Raw genomic sequence first — 15,204 nt, 5'->3', positions numbered from 1 at the left:
TAGCAACCATTTTTTTCTTTCAAAACAGGAGAGGTTTCGCGACATATTTTCGATGGCTTCTCTGAAACAGACATGACCACTTGTACACCAACCTTATTTCCAATCTTACGGCAAACTTCTGCAAAGGATATGCATCCACAAAAAAAAAATTTTTTGGAATGGGCATTCAAGCATGTCACATGCTACAATACCAAGGTAAATGCCAAAGAAGGCATGCAGCATAAATGCTGCCACAGGACCTGCATTAGCATCCACTGAAGATATATTTCCAAGCAAATTATTTCAATGAAAGTAACATAAAGCCCAAATGAACAAGATTAAGTTCACCTGCCCAAACATGTAATGCCAGCTCGAAAGCTCCCATATGCAAGATTGTAAAAACCTTATACCAACCTTGAAACCTTATGCTGTCAAAATGAAAAAAAAAAAAAAACCTGGAGAAAAAACGCATCCTATATGGGCATTATAAAAGTGCTCTAATACATTTGTTGCAGTCATTTCCTTTAATTAAAAACAATGCAAGACAGCTACACATGCTCATGCCTAGCTAATTAAGGAACCTTTTTTTAATAGAATGTTTGCAAAAAGAGAAGAGATGGATGGGACCAAGCATACTATGTAGCATCAACAGGTGACTGTGCAGTGCAGTGCAGAAAAAAAAGGAAGCAATACATGATTCGTAATAGTAAAAGTAGGTAGTGGGCAGGCAAAAACAAGCATATTTAGGAGCTATAAAAAGAGTATAAATCACATCAAGAATGTTTTTTTTATGAAACAATGCAAGCATTTTTTAAATTTACAATGAGACTTCATATACTGCCTGGACTATTGCTGGGCCTTTTTCATCAACTTCTTCGAAAGTTATGTCTCTTGAACACACATATCTCTAATCATGAAGCTTTCAATTCTATACGAAATTCATGGTATCGGCTATCAGAAAGTCAAAATGTGTGAAGCAATGCAGATGCTACAATAACTAATCTGCATGATGCAGGCAGCTATCACTAGCAGCTGATTGAGAACTTAATATGCACTTCAAACAAGAAGCCGGAAGTCCACAATGAGCAGTCGACCAACCAACTGCTATCGGTGTTCATGTGCCCCGTTTTTCAAATATGACATCAGCCTAATAAACATTTAAAATTTTTTCTAAGATCCCTTCTGCCATCTTCCACCAGTAACATTATAAGTAACGTTATGGTGGTGCTCCCATGGTGATTTAAAAAGGCAACAATCTTCATATTGCAAATGCAGCCAATATTTCAAGCCCTATTGAGCATAGCTCGCAGTAAGCTCTGGCCCAGCTCAGACCCACCCACTTTAAATTATTTCTGAAAGACCTACATGTTATAAATTTTATGTCCACGAAAACCAGAATCCTGGATAAATGTATGCTCTGGTAATCTACATAAGGTAATCTAAATAAGCTTTGATTGTGAAACTGACGATGACAAAGGAGAGGAAACAAGCAGAGCTATGCAACATTTATGTCTTCTCCTTATGGCTGAAAATTTTATGCTGAAATCTAGCAATTTATTGTTAAGCACAAACTGGCCCAGCAACATTTTGCTAATGTCTGGTTGAGTGTGCTTAGGAACTTTAGAAAATTAACTCATGTGATAAAGCACTAACATTAGGGTTTCTAGGTATTTATACTCTTTAAATGCTACTTTTAAAACATTTTACTCTCAAAATGCTACTTTTAAAACATTAATAAAATAGCAACTTTTCCAGATGCAATTGCTAGAGCATATGTTTATATGCTCAATGGCAATATGTGCCACCTGTTACAATGGCACAGGCTTTCCAATGGGACAGGGGCACAAGTCAGCATGGTGTCCTGACTGAAGGTCCCTTGTTTAAATGCGCATATACTATACCCTATAAAGTGGACGGAGAGATGACCACCACAGTTGCTCAGTGGTAGAGCATCGGATACGTTATTCGAAGGTCGCAGGTTTGACCTAGTCTACGGGAAGTTATCTTTTTGTCCACTTTTTCTTTCTTCACATTTACATCAAAATAGCCTTCAATAACATTCTCTATATACTTCCCTTGGCATCATAGTCTGTTATTTCTCATTTACGTTGTGTCTAACAAGGAAAATGAGCCCTTACATTTTCACTTCTCTCCTTCAAAACAGGAAAAGAAATTGCTACTTTTATATACAGAGGCAGCGCTAGCTGCCAATATTTTTCCTCCTTTATTTTTTCTCGTGCAACAAGAAAGACATCATTGTTCATGAAATATGTGCATTTATACATACCTGCTTTACCATCACATTCTCCACTTCGGGGTCCAATGAAGGGAAATCGGGAGGCATCTGCGTGGCCAATGGCGAGAGTGACATCTGAAGAAGAGCATCTCGCGAATAGCATTTGCGCACAGCCGCTGGTTCAATGGGTGCATCAGAAGCAGATGAAGGCACTTGAGGATGGTCAGCCTGAACAAAAAATCAGCCAGTTGAAAAAATAAGACTTTACCATTAGCATAACTGTCAAATATGCCAAACTACTTACCTTGGCAGAAAACTCTGGTGAGCTCCCAGATCGCTTGAGCTGTTTGGTCGGCTGACCAGGCACTTCAACAATACTTGACGTCTTTGTGGCTGCAAACCATGCACATACAAAAATTAGGACACAATGTATAAATTGTGCCATATCTTTACCATGAAATGCTGCGTAAGACCAAATGCGTATGCGAATAGATATTACAGAGTTCTTTACAAGCTTTAAGCAGAAATTCCACACTTATTTTGAACATATTCTTCTTTTACAGATATGTTCTACGTTTGATACTGATATTTTTGCTATTGACACTGCATTTACAAGTACAAGAACTATTGAATGCACACCAACTTTTAAGCAATCCACAAAATGTCACCAGTGTCTCCTACAGCACTACCTCTTGTGATCACTGAACTACACAGTGCCAAAGTGCCATGTTTGTGGTGCATTAATTGCCATGGTGTTCATGCATGCTTCCTTCATGCTGCTGTTTTGTCACTTGGTTTTTGTGACCATCTTTCTGTGATAAAGTAGCCCACTAAATTTTCAAGACTTTTCCCATGATGCACCTAACATAATGCTCATACACAAGAGTAATGCTTTTGTTAAGGCCTACAAAATGATGCATCTGTAGGTGCCATGCTTGAAGCCTTTATCCTCATCATCGTCATGATCAGCACCTAATCTGGGATGGTTGCTTTGCCAACAAAACCCACCAGGAGTCTTACAGACACCAGCATGAGGGCGAGTGCCAACCTGTCTCTGGATTAGTGCTACAAGTAGCATATGACAATTTAAACAACACAATACTCTTCAACAAACAGTGCACTCTCATCAAACGAAACCTAAAGGGACCAGCAATAGATAATATCTCGGGTTTTACATCCCTAAATCGTGATATGACTATGAGGGATGCTGTAGTGGAGGGCTCCAGAAACTTTGACCATTTAGTGTTCTTAAATGTACATGAGCCTCTACCATTTCACCTTGACTGAAATGTGACCACTGTGGCCAGAATTGCCTCGAGGGACCAGGAAAATGTGTTTCATTTTAACACGAGTTCTGTTTACTGAGCTATGAACAGGGTTGTACAATCCAAGTATGAAACCAATTAGTATGTTAGAGGAAGTTGTTTCATTTAAGAGATTCCCATTTAATGATAGTTTACTGCATGATGAAATTCTCTACATAATGAAGCATTTCATTTTTTAAAACTTCATGTCCATAGAAAACATTGCTGTCATCTTGCAAGTTTCCAGAGAACTGATTTGCTATAACACAATAAATTGATCCAGTACCCACAGATTCAAACGAGACTATTGAGGGCTAAGTAATGCACATATGTTCGTTCCATCCATCTTCAGTTCGGGTCATATTGGCGTAAGTTCAACTCCAACACGTAGATCAGAGCAGACCAGACTTATTGTGACATGATGTGGTTACCTCAAGAAATTGTGCATGCCAGTCGTCACACTAAAATATCAATTGTCCCGTCAGAATCCGTGAGTACTACACCTGCACACATTATTCATGTGAATAACAATGCAACAGCTGAAAACTACCCCCTCTAATAGAACGAATTGTCCGGAATGTCTTGAGAGAAAGAATATTTGGTCTGCTTAAGTATGCCATTTAAATTTCAGTGTTAAACCAAATGAACAACCAAATAAATATCAGACAGCAGAAATTTTCGCTAAGAATTTTATAGAATTATTTTAACATGAGAAAAAGGGCATATCTGAGATGCTTTATGACTTTTATGGCACCTGCATATGCTAGGAATAGAGTAAAAATAGTATTCCACATAACCAAAAAATTGTAAAGTTATAAGAAAGTCTGAAAACTGCATTTGAGTCATGTTTTCAGCTGCTGATTTGGCATTAGGCAGTCCATCTAAAAATATAAAAAGTTGTATATTTAATGGGGGAAACCTAATAATTTGTTTTAGATATTTTCTCTTTTAATTTAGTAATCTAATTTTTCAACAAGACAAATGTATATGTGCAGAGTGAATGCCAGCATTGTAAGTCACTGGTATCCACTGCAGGAAAATGGTGGCTATGGTGCTGGGCTGCTGAGCCTGAGGTAGTAGGCTCAATGAAATGTTGCCCTCACATCTCAACGGGGGTGCAATGAGAGAGTGCTTGGGTATTTGTATTAACTTGCATGCACTGTGGAACTACTCCAGATAGTGAAAATGACAGCCTGCATTGGGGACTAGTTGGTCTATATAGCATTAGTGAGATACAGGACAACCGAAGTACTACTGAGTGTTCAGAGATAAGCTTTGTGGCTTTCTTAAATTTCAGCTCCGAGAAAACCTGAACCCCCCCCCCCCCCCTTGCAGATTACTTATATAACCTGGGGCACCCAAAGTGAGACAATAATGATTGATGTCAGCTGCACAACTAACTCAGATTTATTAATTAACTTTTTAGCAAATGCAGCAAGAAGGCATGTTTCTATTCAAAAGTTGGAGGCAGTCGCGTTTATACACAGTTACACTTGGAAGAATCATTCTAGCAGGGCTGTGCTCCGAGATACACTCAAACTTGAATGTACTAAACCCAGATATAAAGAAGCAAATAAAAAATAGTCTTACAAAAGATTTTGTGTTAGGATATACTTTTATAATGAATTTTTGGACATAACGACCTCCTTTTCATATAATTTGCAACTTTATTATAATGAGGGTTGAGTTTAACCCACTACAAAGATTAATTGTGGTTTTCATGATTGAACATGCAAGGCGATGGGGATCGGTGCAATGTTTCTCCCCGATGTGACAAGCAGTCATTGCTTGCTATCGCACGCCAGTAGTAAAAGGGTAACTGTCATTATCTTTCTTATCATCTGGGCCTTTGACCTGCTGTCAGATCAAAGGGACTGGGTAAGCAAAAATATTGAAAAAATTCATTGTTTCTTTTTGAATTGTTTGAAATCTACAGCCTTTTCTGAACCAGAATCAGTCATTTGTTTGTCCCAGAGTAAATTTCTTTCCCTCTAAAACGACATATTTCAAAACTTGTGCGGCAGCCTGCCATACCTCTATTCCTTCATAGCAAAGGATTCCTTGCAGTTCAAGCATCATAGCCATATGAAGAAGTTACAGTTTGCAAGATGGAGTGTATTTGGCGCATTCAGAAAAGAATGGACGCAGAACTGTGAAAACTAAACAAAGCAGAGGCCTTATGCCAGGACATTTATATCTGGTCGGGGACGTCTTAAGGGTGTTATCATTGGCAAGCATGAAAACTATCGTTTGGCCGTTAAAAAAAAAAAGAGATCCAGCTTGAAGGACATGCAAAAAGCTGTTTGGGCAACTTATTTTGACATGGCATGAAAGGATACCAATCTATGCCAGTGCCCTTGCCTAAAAAACACCTAAACTTGGTCGAAATTAAACACAGCCCAGTTGAATGGTAAACCATTTGTTCATATAAAACACCTTAAAGCATCTGTTATTGAGGCTGTCAAGCCAACTTATCCATTTGAGCTCTTTCAAAATTTCTTGCCAAATGCCTCCATGGGAAACTTTTAAACTCTAACGAGTCGTCGAATTGTTGTATGAGAGAGCCCTCCAAAAGACGTTTTTTTCGGACACCAAACCCTCACAATATGCCCTCTTGATGCTGTGCTAACTTTTAATGATGACAATGTGCTGAACTCCATTGGAATTTCGAGAGGGCACTGCACAGTGCAGGGCCTACGCACGCTATGCACCCTTGAGCTACGTTGACAGTACTTTGTTGACAGGGCTGCACAGCAGGCGACAAAGAAGGCTCGCAAGACCTTTCAACACACAAAAAAAAATTATACTAGCGGTAAGTATCTAGCTGGTGGCTATTGCACAGACCCATTGATTAGCTGTTATTGCGTTGTACTTTTAAAACAACGCACATTTTACACTTTAAATGCGATTATCTAAAAACATGCTTTTTTGTACTTATGTTCCTTTATCCCAGCAATCACAGTATCTAGAATCACAGATTTCGACTAGTATTTAGATAACATAATAGGCAATATGCTGAAGCAGAATTATGAACACATGACATCTAACAGCTGTCGATAATTAGGTACCCGAAAAAAAAAATTACCAAAAATTGGTGTTACAATTTTCAGCGCCAAGTTTGCTTCAGCAAAAAGAGGAATGGCTTATATTTACAGTGAAAGTAAAATAATTACTGTAACTCCTATGGTTATAGAGATAAAGGTACCCATAAACTTCACCTAAATACATGGCGGGTATAGGGCTTACCCAGCCCCTCAAACGAAGTACAGAACTATAACAGCACATTGAGGAGGTGCTTTGTGCCAGTGCTGACTGACTTATATTAAGAAAACCATAAAACATAATTTTGAACACCTTGTTTGCTTACCAGACAAATTTATACTGGTCGCTGGGGAACAATGCTTTTGCAAGCCCAATTCTAAAAACACACTGCACTAATTAACTTGCAGCACTATTTTTGAGAATGTACAGAAAGTATATCTGTTGTTTCTGCATGGCGTAAATTTTCATCAATGATTCTTAAAGAGCGCATAAGCTCGAAGGTTCAAGAGCACGTTAGGCCTAGCCCGATGGCTTGAATATCCATCTAGAACCATATTCACTCCATGAGCAGTTATGACTGAGTGATCGATGCCATTAGTCACTTTGATTGGAAAGAGTTAGTATTTGCTTATGTTTAGTATGCTTTGTTATGTGCTCCCCAATCACTGTTTACTTTGCAAAATGTGCTTAGTGTCTAGCCACTGTTTTTAAACTTAAACCAAGTTATGGATGTGCCATTATGTGTCAGGTAACCTTTCTTTAGTCAACCAGTATTTGATCTGTAGTTATATTTCTTTAAATAAAAACTGCCAAGCAATATTCCAACATGCTGTATATTTGGACATTTTGCTTAAAAAGCTTTTGCCAAAGTTTTCACTTCTAGTACAAAAGTTCTTCTGAGAATCTTTTTCTGCTTTTTCTTTTTTTTAATGAATAAATTATCTTCAAAAGACAAATGGCCTTTGAGGCGTATTAAAATTAAGAGCATTTGAAATAAGTGTACTATGCATTCCTTTTCACATACTGAGTGACATAGTAATCTAAGCAGCTATTGCATAGAAAATTCCTAACTAAAGCACACACAATAAAAAAAAAAAAAAACATTTAACTTTCCCACTGTAAGGAAAGAACTCTAATATAAAGGCACAAATGCAGAGTGCCCAAGCACGAGCTTCGCAATAAGTTTTCTTTGTGGCTAATGAAACGTTCACATATTGATTCAATGAAAATCTTCGGCCCTTATACTACATGAAGATGTCGATCAATGAAGGTGTGTAATGTATCATTTGAATGTTTATTTGTGTCACAATAATTGCTCCTTAATGCTGAGCTTTGATAGACTTTCCTCATTCGTTTTGCATCGTTGCCATCAATAAGGAGTGTATTACTGCTGATATTATTAACAAAAAGAAGACACAATTTGAAGTAAAAGACATGTCAGTTCATTTAAGTCTTTCACTTTAGTCAATTTTTCGACACACAAGCTTTTGCACACTGATGGCTTTTTCATTTTAAGCGAACCAGTGGTCAGTAGAGAGGCTTGCCCTATTTCTGTGCACGTAGTACCCGCTAGGAGGTTTTCTGCGAACAATCAGGCTGGCTACAGACTGCTTCACTATAAAAATAATTCTACTCTTGAAGGTGCCAAAACTCAAGCAATATTTAAGCGGCCTTCATGTGAGATTGTCAAGCCTATTTCCTAGCTTATATATGCAGCTTTTTTCTGGTTTCTGTGAGAGCACTAGATATTCTTACACTTATGAAAGCACCCTCTGCTCCTGGACTGCTCCTTCTGCTTCTGAAGTAGCACTGATAATGATGTCTTCCTCATAAAAAATTTGATCATTGTTCTGTGCAGTACACATCTTGCATATAGGTGAGCTACTAATGCACAAATGAACACACTCGTTTAATCCTTCCTAGCTTACAGTTAATGCACACAATAAGCGCACGTCTGAATTCTCAACCCCAGCCACATTGGCATAACCTCTCAATTCTGTTCACCACTGAAATTCCAGCTTAGTGAGACGTACCGATTTGTGCAGGTAAGTTCTTCACTACGCTGCTAGACCGAGATACGTGCTTAGGCGACATGTTCACCTCTTTTTCCTAGAAAAAAGAAATTCCGAACAAGTGCACACCACTATTACGTTTCTTCAACAATAGCATCAACGAAATTAAAACATTGGTAGCTATGACAGTATCAACAACATATACAGTCTTTCTTTTCTGCTTGAATATGCATGGGAATGACACCACAAATAGCAGCATGCGGCCAAATGGGCCTTTAAGGCAAGCATTTCAGTGACTGTAAACTGCTAGGGCAATCAATCCACCACCACAACAAATTACTTTTTAAATTTTGTTCTTTTATTATCTTTACGAGAGACTCTGCTTCAGGTGTATATTTAAATTTTTTATTCCACTTTTTATATGCTTCTGCAAAAATTTGAGCACTTCAAATACTTGAATGAATATTACAGGGCAGTATAATTGCGACAACACGATTACGATTGATAAAACTTTGCGATAATACAAATTATAAGGATGTTTCAAACGGACTACATTATATATAATGCACTGTGATTTGTGTTATATGAATGGTTTCTCCAGCCACCGCGGATGACATTGCCAAAAAGCATTTTGTTGCTTGTCTTGCGTGCGCCGGCCAGCAGTCTTATCTCTTTTGGTGATACAACACATGTCGCAATTCATCTGGCATGATCGAGGTCACGGGATCAGAAGGAAAACATCATTGTCTCGCCTGCCCCGCGGAACATGCATCCCCAACGTAATGTTGGAAGGAGGAGAGCGCGCGCTCGGGCCCTTCTTCGCCAAGTTGCGGATCTTGACGGGGGGGCCTGTTTCGTAGACGCGGCGCAATATGATGGCCAGAGAGACCGATTCACGGTAGTGGCAATCAACCACAAAGGCATTACAATTAATGCGGCGTCGGTATGCGCCAGAACTGCCAATGCAGCTGAGCAGGTTGCCATCGCCTTGGCTCTTTTAGATCAGCGTAATGAACACATATTTAGCGATTCTAGAGCTGCCATTCGTGCCTTCAGTGTTGGAGCTGTGTGCAAAGAGGCCAAAAATATACTCGGTGATAAGTTGCTTACAACCCATACCATTACATGGTTCCCAGCTCATATGGGAAACATGGACGGAGGGATCATAAATCTCAATGAGTTGGCCCACTCCAGGGCGCGAGGGTTAGCTGTCCGCGGCCATGGAGGACCTTTGGGTCGAACTGGAGATTTCGTAAACAGGGATCCGCCAACTACATATAATGAAATAACCCAACATTTCGCTATGGATAGGAGAATCTTTCCACCTCCACATGCGAAGCTAAATAGAGCGCAGGCGCTTACATTGCGATTACTTCAAACAGAAACGTACCCTAACCCTGCCTTTCTTCACAAGCTTTATCCTGATGTTTATTTAACCAACTCGTGTACAAAATGTGGCGGTTTAGCCACCTTACACCACATGCTCTGGGAGTGCCCTTCGGTACGTGGCACCGATACAGCATCGTCCAGAAAGTGGGACTCCGCTCTCCGGAGTCCAGACATAACATCGCAACTTTGGGCTGTCCAGAGGGCCCACGATGCGGCGCTAGGGCTCGGCCTTACTGTCCCATCGTGGGAGCGGCCCGCCGTGTGCTAGGGCGCACGCCTTCGGACTTGTCAATAAAGTTTTTCCAAACCAAACCAAACCAATCGAGGTCACGTGCACAAAGCTGTCTCAGGGTAAACAATTATATCGGACCAGTTAGTATGAATTCATTTTAGTAGGAAGCGCACAACTTTAACACAGGAACACGAGACAAGCGCTTAACTTCAACTAAACAGTTATTGCAAATGTCAGAGTATATAAAGGGGTGAAAGAAGAGAAAGAATAGTAATAAAATGCAGAATGACAAAAAGCGCACGTGCAGTGCTGTACATTACTCATCTATTATTATTAATCACACCAACCTAAAAAACAAAGTTCCTTATGCATGACCTAGATAGAAGGTGCACTAAGACACTCAAAGTCACCATGCGTTATTTCTGCTGATTCAACAATCAAACAGGTTCATAAATCTCTGTCACGATACAACACGCAAGTGTTGTTGAAATATGGCACACAATCACACTCCTCACAGTGGATCACCAAGTGACCACCTGTCACTTTTTGCACTTTATTATGGTGTTCTTTGAACCTCTCATTAATGCACCTTTCAGTATGCCCAAGATAAGCGAGGCCGCAGGACAAGGGAAATATATAAACAACAGAAAGTGCACACTCAACATATTTATTGTGATGATTAATTTGGCAACCATTCTTTTCTTTCAAAACAGGAGAGGTTTCGCAACATATTTTTGAGAGTTTCTCTGAACAGACATGACCACTTGTACACCAACCTTATTTCCAATTTTTTTAAAATTGTGTGCCACACCATGGATATAGGGGACAACAGTTGTGTTCCGCTGCTGCAGGGAAGTGTCATTACGCTGCCTATTTTGTTTTTTTAGGTCCCTATAGGAGTGATTTGGCGACGGCTATAACCAAACATCACGGGTAACCTGCTGCCTGCAGTCGCAAAACCTGTTGCTCGAAGCTCTTCTGCATGAAGTGAAAACACAATTTCTTTATGGAATTAAAAGGCACATACGTGCAACAGACATCTTGACTACTTTAGTATGTGCGAAAGAGTAAGGCAACAATGGCATTTTGCTCCTGGACTCATAAAGCCACCAAACGTGATCATCATGAAATTTTAACCAATGATCAAGGAACCTGGGCGTGTTCCCACGTGGCATTTTGGTGTGAAAGTTTAGGGGCCAACAAACTGTCTCAAATACTTTAAGTGTCAACTAAAAAAAACTTTGAAATTCTTTGGCATCACATTTCAAAACTATCAAACAATAGTCAACAAACCTGAACATTTGTAAAACCTTAGTTCCCAAGAACTTCTGAGCAATTGTTCGATCCAAGTGGGCCATAAAAATATCACTAAGTACGGGTGCAATAGCCAAACCAATACAAATAACCTGTTTTTGGATGTAAGTGTTCCAATGAACAAATATGGACGTTCAGTATAAAGCCAATAAATATAAATAAACCCTGCACTGACATACCTGAAAGGCCACTGCATCATGTTCAAGTATAGACTGTTCCACAAACTCTAGAAACGTATTGTTACATAAAGAATAGTACAAATTTTTCACGTCGAATTTTTCACGTTTTTGCAAAATAATCACCCGGAACGGCATGCCATCCTTGTGCGTCTTGCAACTGAAGAATATATCTAGGCCGAGTTTATCAGTTTTCATCATCTGCAAGTTTTTTGCAACCGTTCGAACAGATATGAGTGAACAACTTTGAATCTGGTACAAATGCCGCTGTTGATTCATGTTGGCTATACGCAAATAGAATGTTGTTTGACAGCAAACAGCAGGCAGCCCCAGCTCCCTGCACATTGAAAAGAGTGAGCAAAGGCCTTTGTATGACAAGAGGGCACCTCATGAAATGGCAACTTAGCACTCTCATTCTAGACTAGCAGTGTATGAATTATGCCGGATGTGTTTTCTCACCAAGCTCGAGAATGTGGTTCATGATCCTTTTCGATACCGGATATTTCAAACTCGGATATATCAAACTTTTAGCTATATCGAACAGTTGAAAAATCTCTTTGAATTTCCCATGCAAAGGTGTGAGACCGGCGCACCCTTATATTGAACTCCCACAGAGTGAGACATCCGCTATATGGAATGCTGCCGAAACCCAGAAAGTGCATTTTTCCTAGCAAATATTGATCAATTTAAGGCCATGTTATAACAAGTTCCAATCCTTTTTTTTGCACAGGCGACAAAAAAAAACTGTGTTATTCCATTGCGCTGATCAAGTTCGTTGCACGGCACTTGCGACTACATCTGTATGTTTGATGCACGGCCTACAGGTCTTAGTGCGCGGGCATAGTGTTTTCCAAAAGACTGATTGCAGAGGGCACCGAAATGAGAATGTGAAGTGACTTGGTGATTTCATTGCAATGTTCAAATTCCCTTCTTTGTTTGTTAGAGCACAATGGCGAGCCAGCCTGAAAAGCATGGCCTTCGAGATGTGCAACCTTGTGGCGTATTTTTAGTGTTTTCGGTTTTAAAACACGTTTATCAAAGGCTATGCTTGTTTTTATCTTTTTGCATCAAAGCCGCTGAAAGCAGCGGCTGCCAAATCGATATTGCCAACATGTCAATGGCGGGAACTCAGACGAACTCGGCATTGTGTCTTTTAGGCCTTGTGCACTTCTCGCCTCATTCCTAATAAATCCTCATTCGGGAGTGGAACTGAGCGTTGACCCTCACGTAGTGATAAGAATGATGACTGGCGCTTAGAGGGATGTCAAGTAAAGCACTGTCGTAAATATTCCTAGCAGGCCAGGTGACGACTTCGGGTGCATCATGACCGCTGACAACGACATCCAGTACCTCAATGAATTCTGTGACTTATCAGCGTTTCCGGGCACCATCTCCGACGGTGAGCTACTACATCGGTACAGATGACGACGTAGCTGTTTCTGACTGCATCAAAGCTGAAATTTTGGCTGCGGTTTCCGGTGCCGCAGAAGTGTAGCTGTGCGGTTATGAATGTGTTAATGCCTTCGCTGCTGCTGCTAACCACCTTTTTGCTGTGCTACAAAGCTTTCATCAATATTCTGTGTCAATCAATGTTGCGGCGGAAGAAGGCTTATTTGAAAAGCTTCAATGATATTGAGAATAACTGGAACTTGATGACGTGCAAAAAAAAAAACAAGACAAGTTTACAGACAATTTTCTTGCGAAATTAAGTGCGGCAACTTGCAGTTCGCACCTTGTTTTTCATTAACAGGGGTGAGACAGCTGAAACTGAATTGGGAGCAGTTTTCGGAGCAACGAAATTTCAATTTTGGAGCAGACAAACCTCGCTTTGGAGCAGTCAGTGGCAATTATTATGTCGTCCTGGGAGCTTAAAAAAGCAAATTTTTAGCAACCTGGGGGCACAAGTGCATATTTTAATTTACATTCACAACACATTATACTGAAACAGACTTTGAACAAAGTTTTTGAGCAGATCATCACCTGGTACGAACTGCAATACCTTTTTACATAACATGCGACCTGTCCAGCTTCTGTAACAAATGTGAAATAATATTTAAAGAAAGTTCTGAGAACTAGGTCCCCTGGAAACATTTGAAAAGAGAAACGCATCCCACTCATAAAAAATTTAAAAAAATGTGATTGCACAAGAATCATAGTTCCATAACAGTGGGCCTTCGCTTATGAAAAGTGACATGCTATCGTCAAGTGTACTGCAAGCCTTTAACCAACAACAAAAGTGCGTTGCACTACTGTTTGCGGCCACCTCATGAGGAACCTCTTTTGAGAGTGCGGCGCGGAAGCCGAGAAAATTCACCTCACCAATCATTTCCTTAAGCGCATGCCTGTGGCACTAAATGATAAGCGGATGATACTAGGTTATAACGCCTCTCGATGCACGCAACCACACGTTATTTGTACTACCCACGTTAACCTGTTTTATTTTCTTTAATATCCATGGCCACCGACTTGCTATTCCCACCCATACCATGCCGCGTTCCCCGCAAATGAACCGCCGATGAACAGAGGCCCGACTTGTAGAGAAAAAAAAGAAATAAGTATGCTAGTCACACTGCAGAACGGCCACCGACTGAAACACCAGTCGAACGTAAAGCTAAGCCTAAAGCTCGTGTAGCGCAGAGCTGGCACGCAGCGATGGCTTATAAAGCACTCATTGAGAGTTTTCAATTATAAAAAGAAGCAGTATTGCAATTCACCGTTTATGAAAACTGCGCCACGTGATCGCTGACACGTCATGAGTCACGAAGAAAGCACCGCGGTGCCCGTTTAAACTGATTTGAACATCACGAATTCTGTGCACCACGGATTCACAAATCATGCAAGCGTAACGAGCGTGTGGCACCCTGCATAGCCTACTTTAGTACCTCGCCAAGTTCGGCAGGCAACCTTGGTCGTGCTTGGGAAAATAAACACTGAAGAGCGCTGCTCGGCAATCAGTAGCTGTTACTTCACCAGGCATGTGATGTCGTCTTTGTCAGAGAGTGGCGCCTTGGCCCTCCCTCTCGTCCACAGTCTTTGGGACAGATCGTGACACTACCGACGAGTTCAGTCAACGAATCGACCCACGCCATCGAGAGGGCACAACAACGCGCCCCCCATCTGACGCCATGCCGCAGTACAGAAGGCTCAAGTCGTTCGAGGGAGACGGGTCCACCTGGCCCATCTATGAAGAGCAAGTTCACACGTTTTTTCGCGCTAACGACACGCGCGAGGAGAAACAACGGGACATTTTCCTGGCAAGTTGCAGAACCCAAGTCTTCAGTCTCCTGCTCAACCTCCTAAAACCAGCTACACGGCATACCAAGACGCTCAGTGAGTTGATGATGATGATATATAGTGTTTTTTGGCGCAAGGGTTATTTGATGGCCAAAGAGCGTCAGTTTGTGGGACAAGGAATGTGGACAATGATTGTGATTAGCGGCTGTATAAGGGCCATAAAATTCCTCGCAGTAAGGCGGGTAAAAACATACAAGTAATAAAATCATGACCATGCCGTGAAAGG

The 15,204-nt window shown here is 40.6% G+C and overlaps 1 protein-coding gene across 1 annotated transcript in view; it reads right to left on the bottom strand.

Annotated features, from left to right (window-relative positions):
• Positions 1 to 8,702, bottom strand: part of LOC119176377 (uncharacterized) — a 31,000-nt gene extending 22,298 nt beyond the window's left edge. Inside the window, exons 1-3 of the mRNA XM_075877533.1 lie at positions 8,595 to 8,702; positions 2,520 to 2,608; positions 2,267 to 2,443 (exon numbers count right to left, since the gene is read on the bottom strand). Coding sequence (XP_075733648.1) covers positions 2,267 to 2,443; positions 2,520 to 2,608; positions 8,595 to 8,655 — 327 coding nt within the window. The 5' untranslated portion in view covers positions 8,656 to 8,702. The remainder of the gene's footprint in view (positions 1 to 2,266; positions 2,444 to 2,519; positions 2,609 to 8,594) is intronic.
• Positions 8,703 to 15,204: the final 6,502 nt, after the last annotated feature.

Source organism: Rhipicephalus microplus, chromosome X, assembly GCF_043290135.1.
Source record: "Rhipicephalus microplus isolate Deutch F79 chromosome X, USDA_Rmic, whole genome shotgun sequence".
NCBI classification, from domain to species: Eukaryota; Metazoa; Arthropoda; class Arachnida; order Ixodida; family Ixodidae; genus Rhipicephalus; species Rhipicephalus microplus.
This window is presented reverse-complemented; position numbering and strand designations above follow the sequence as displayed.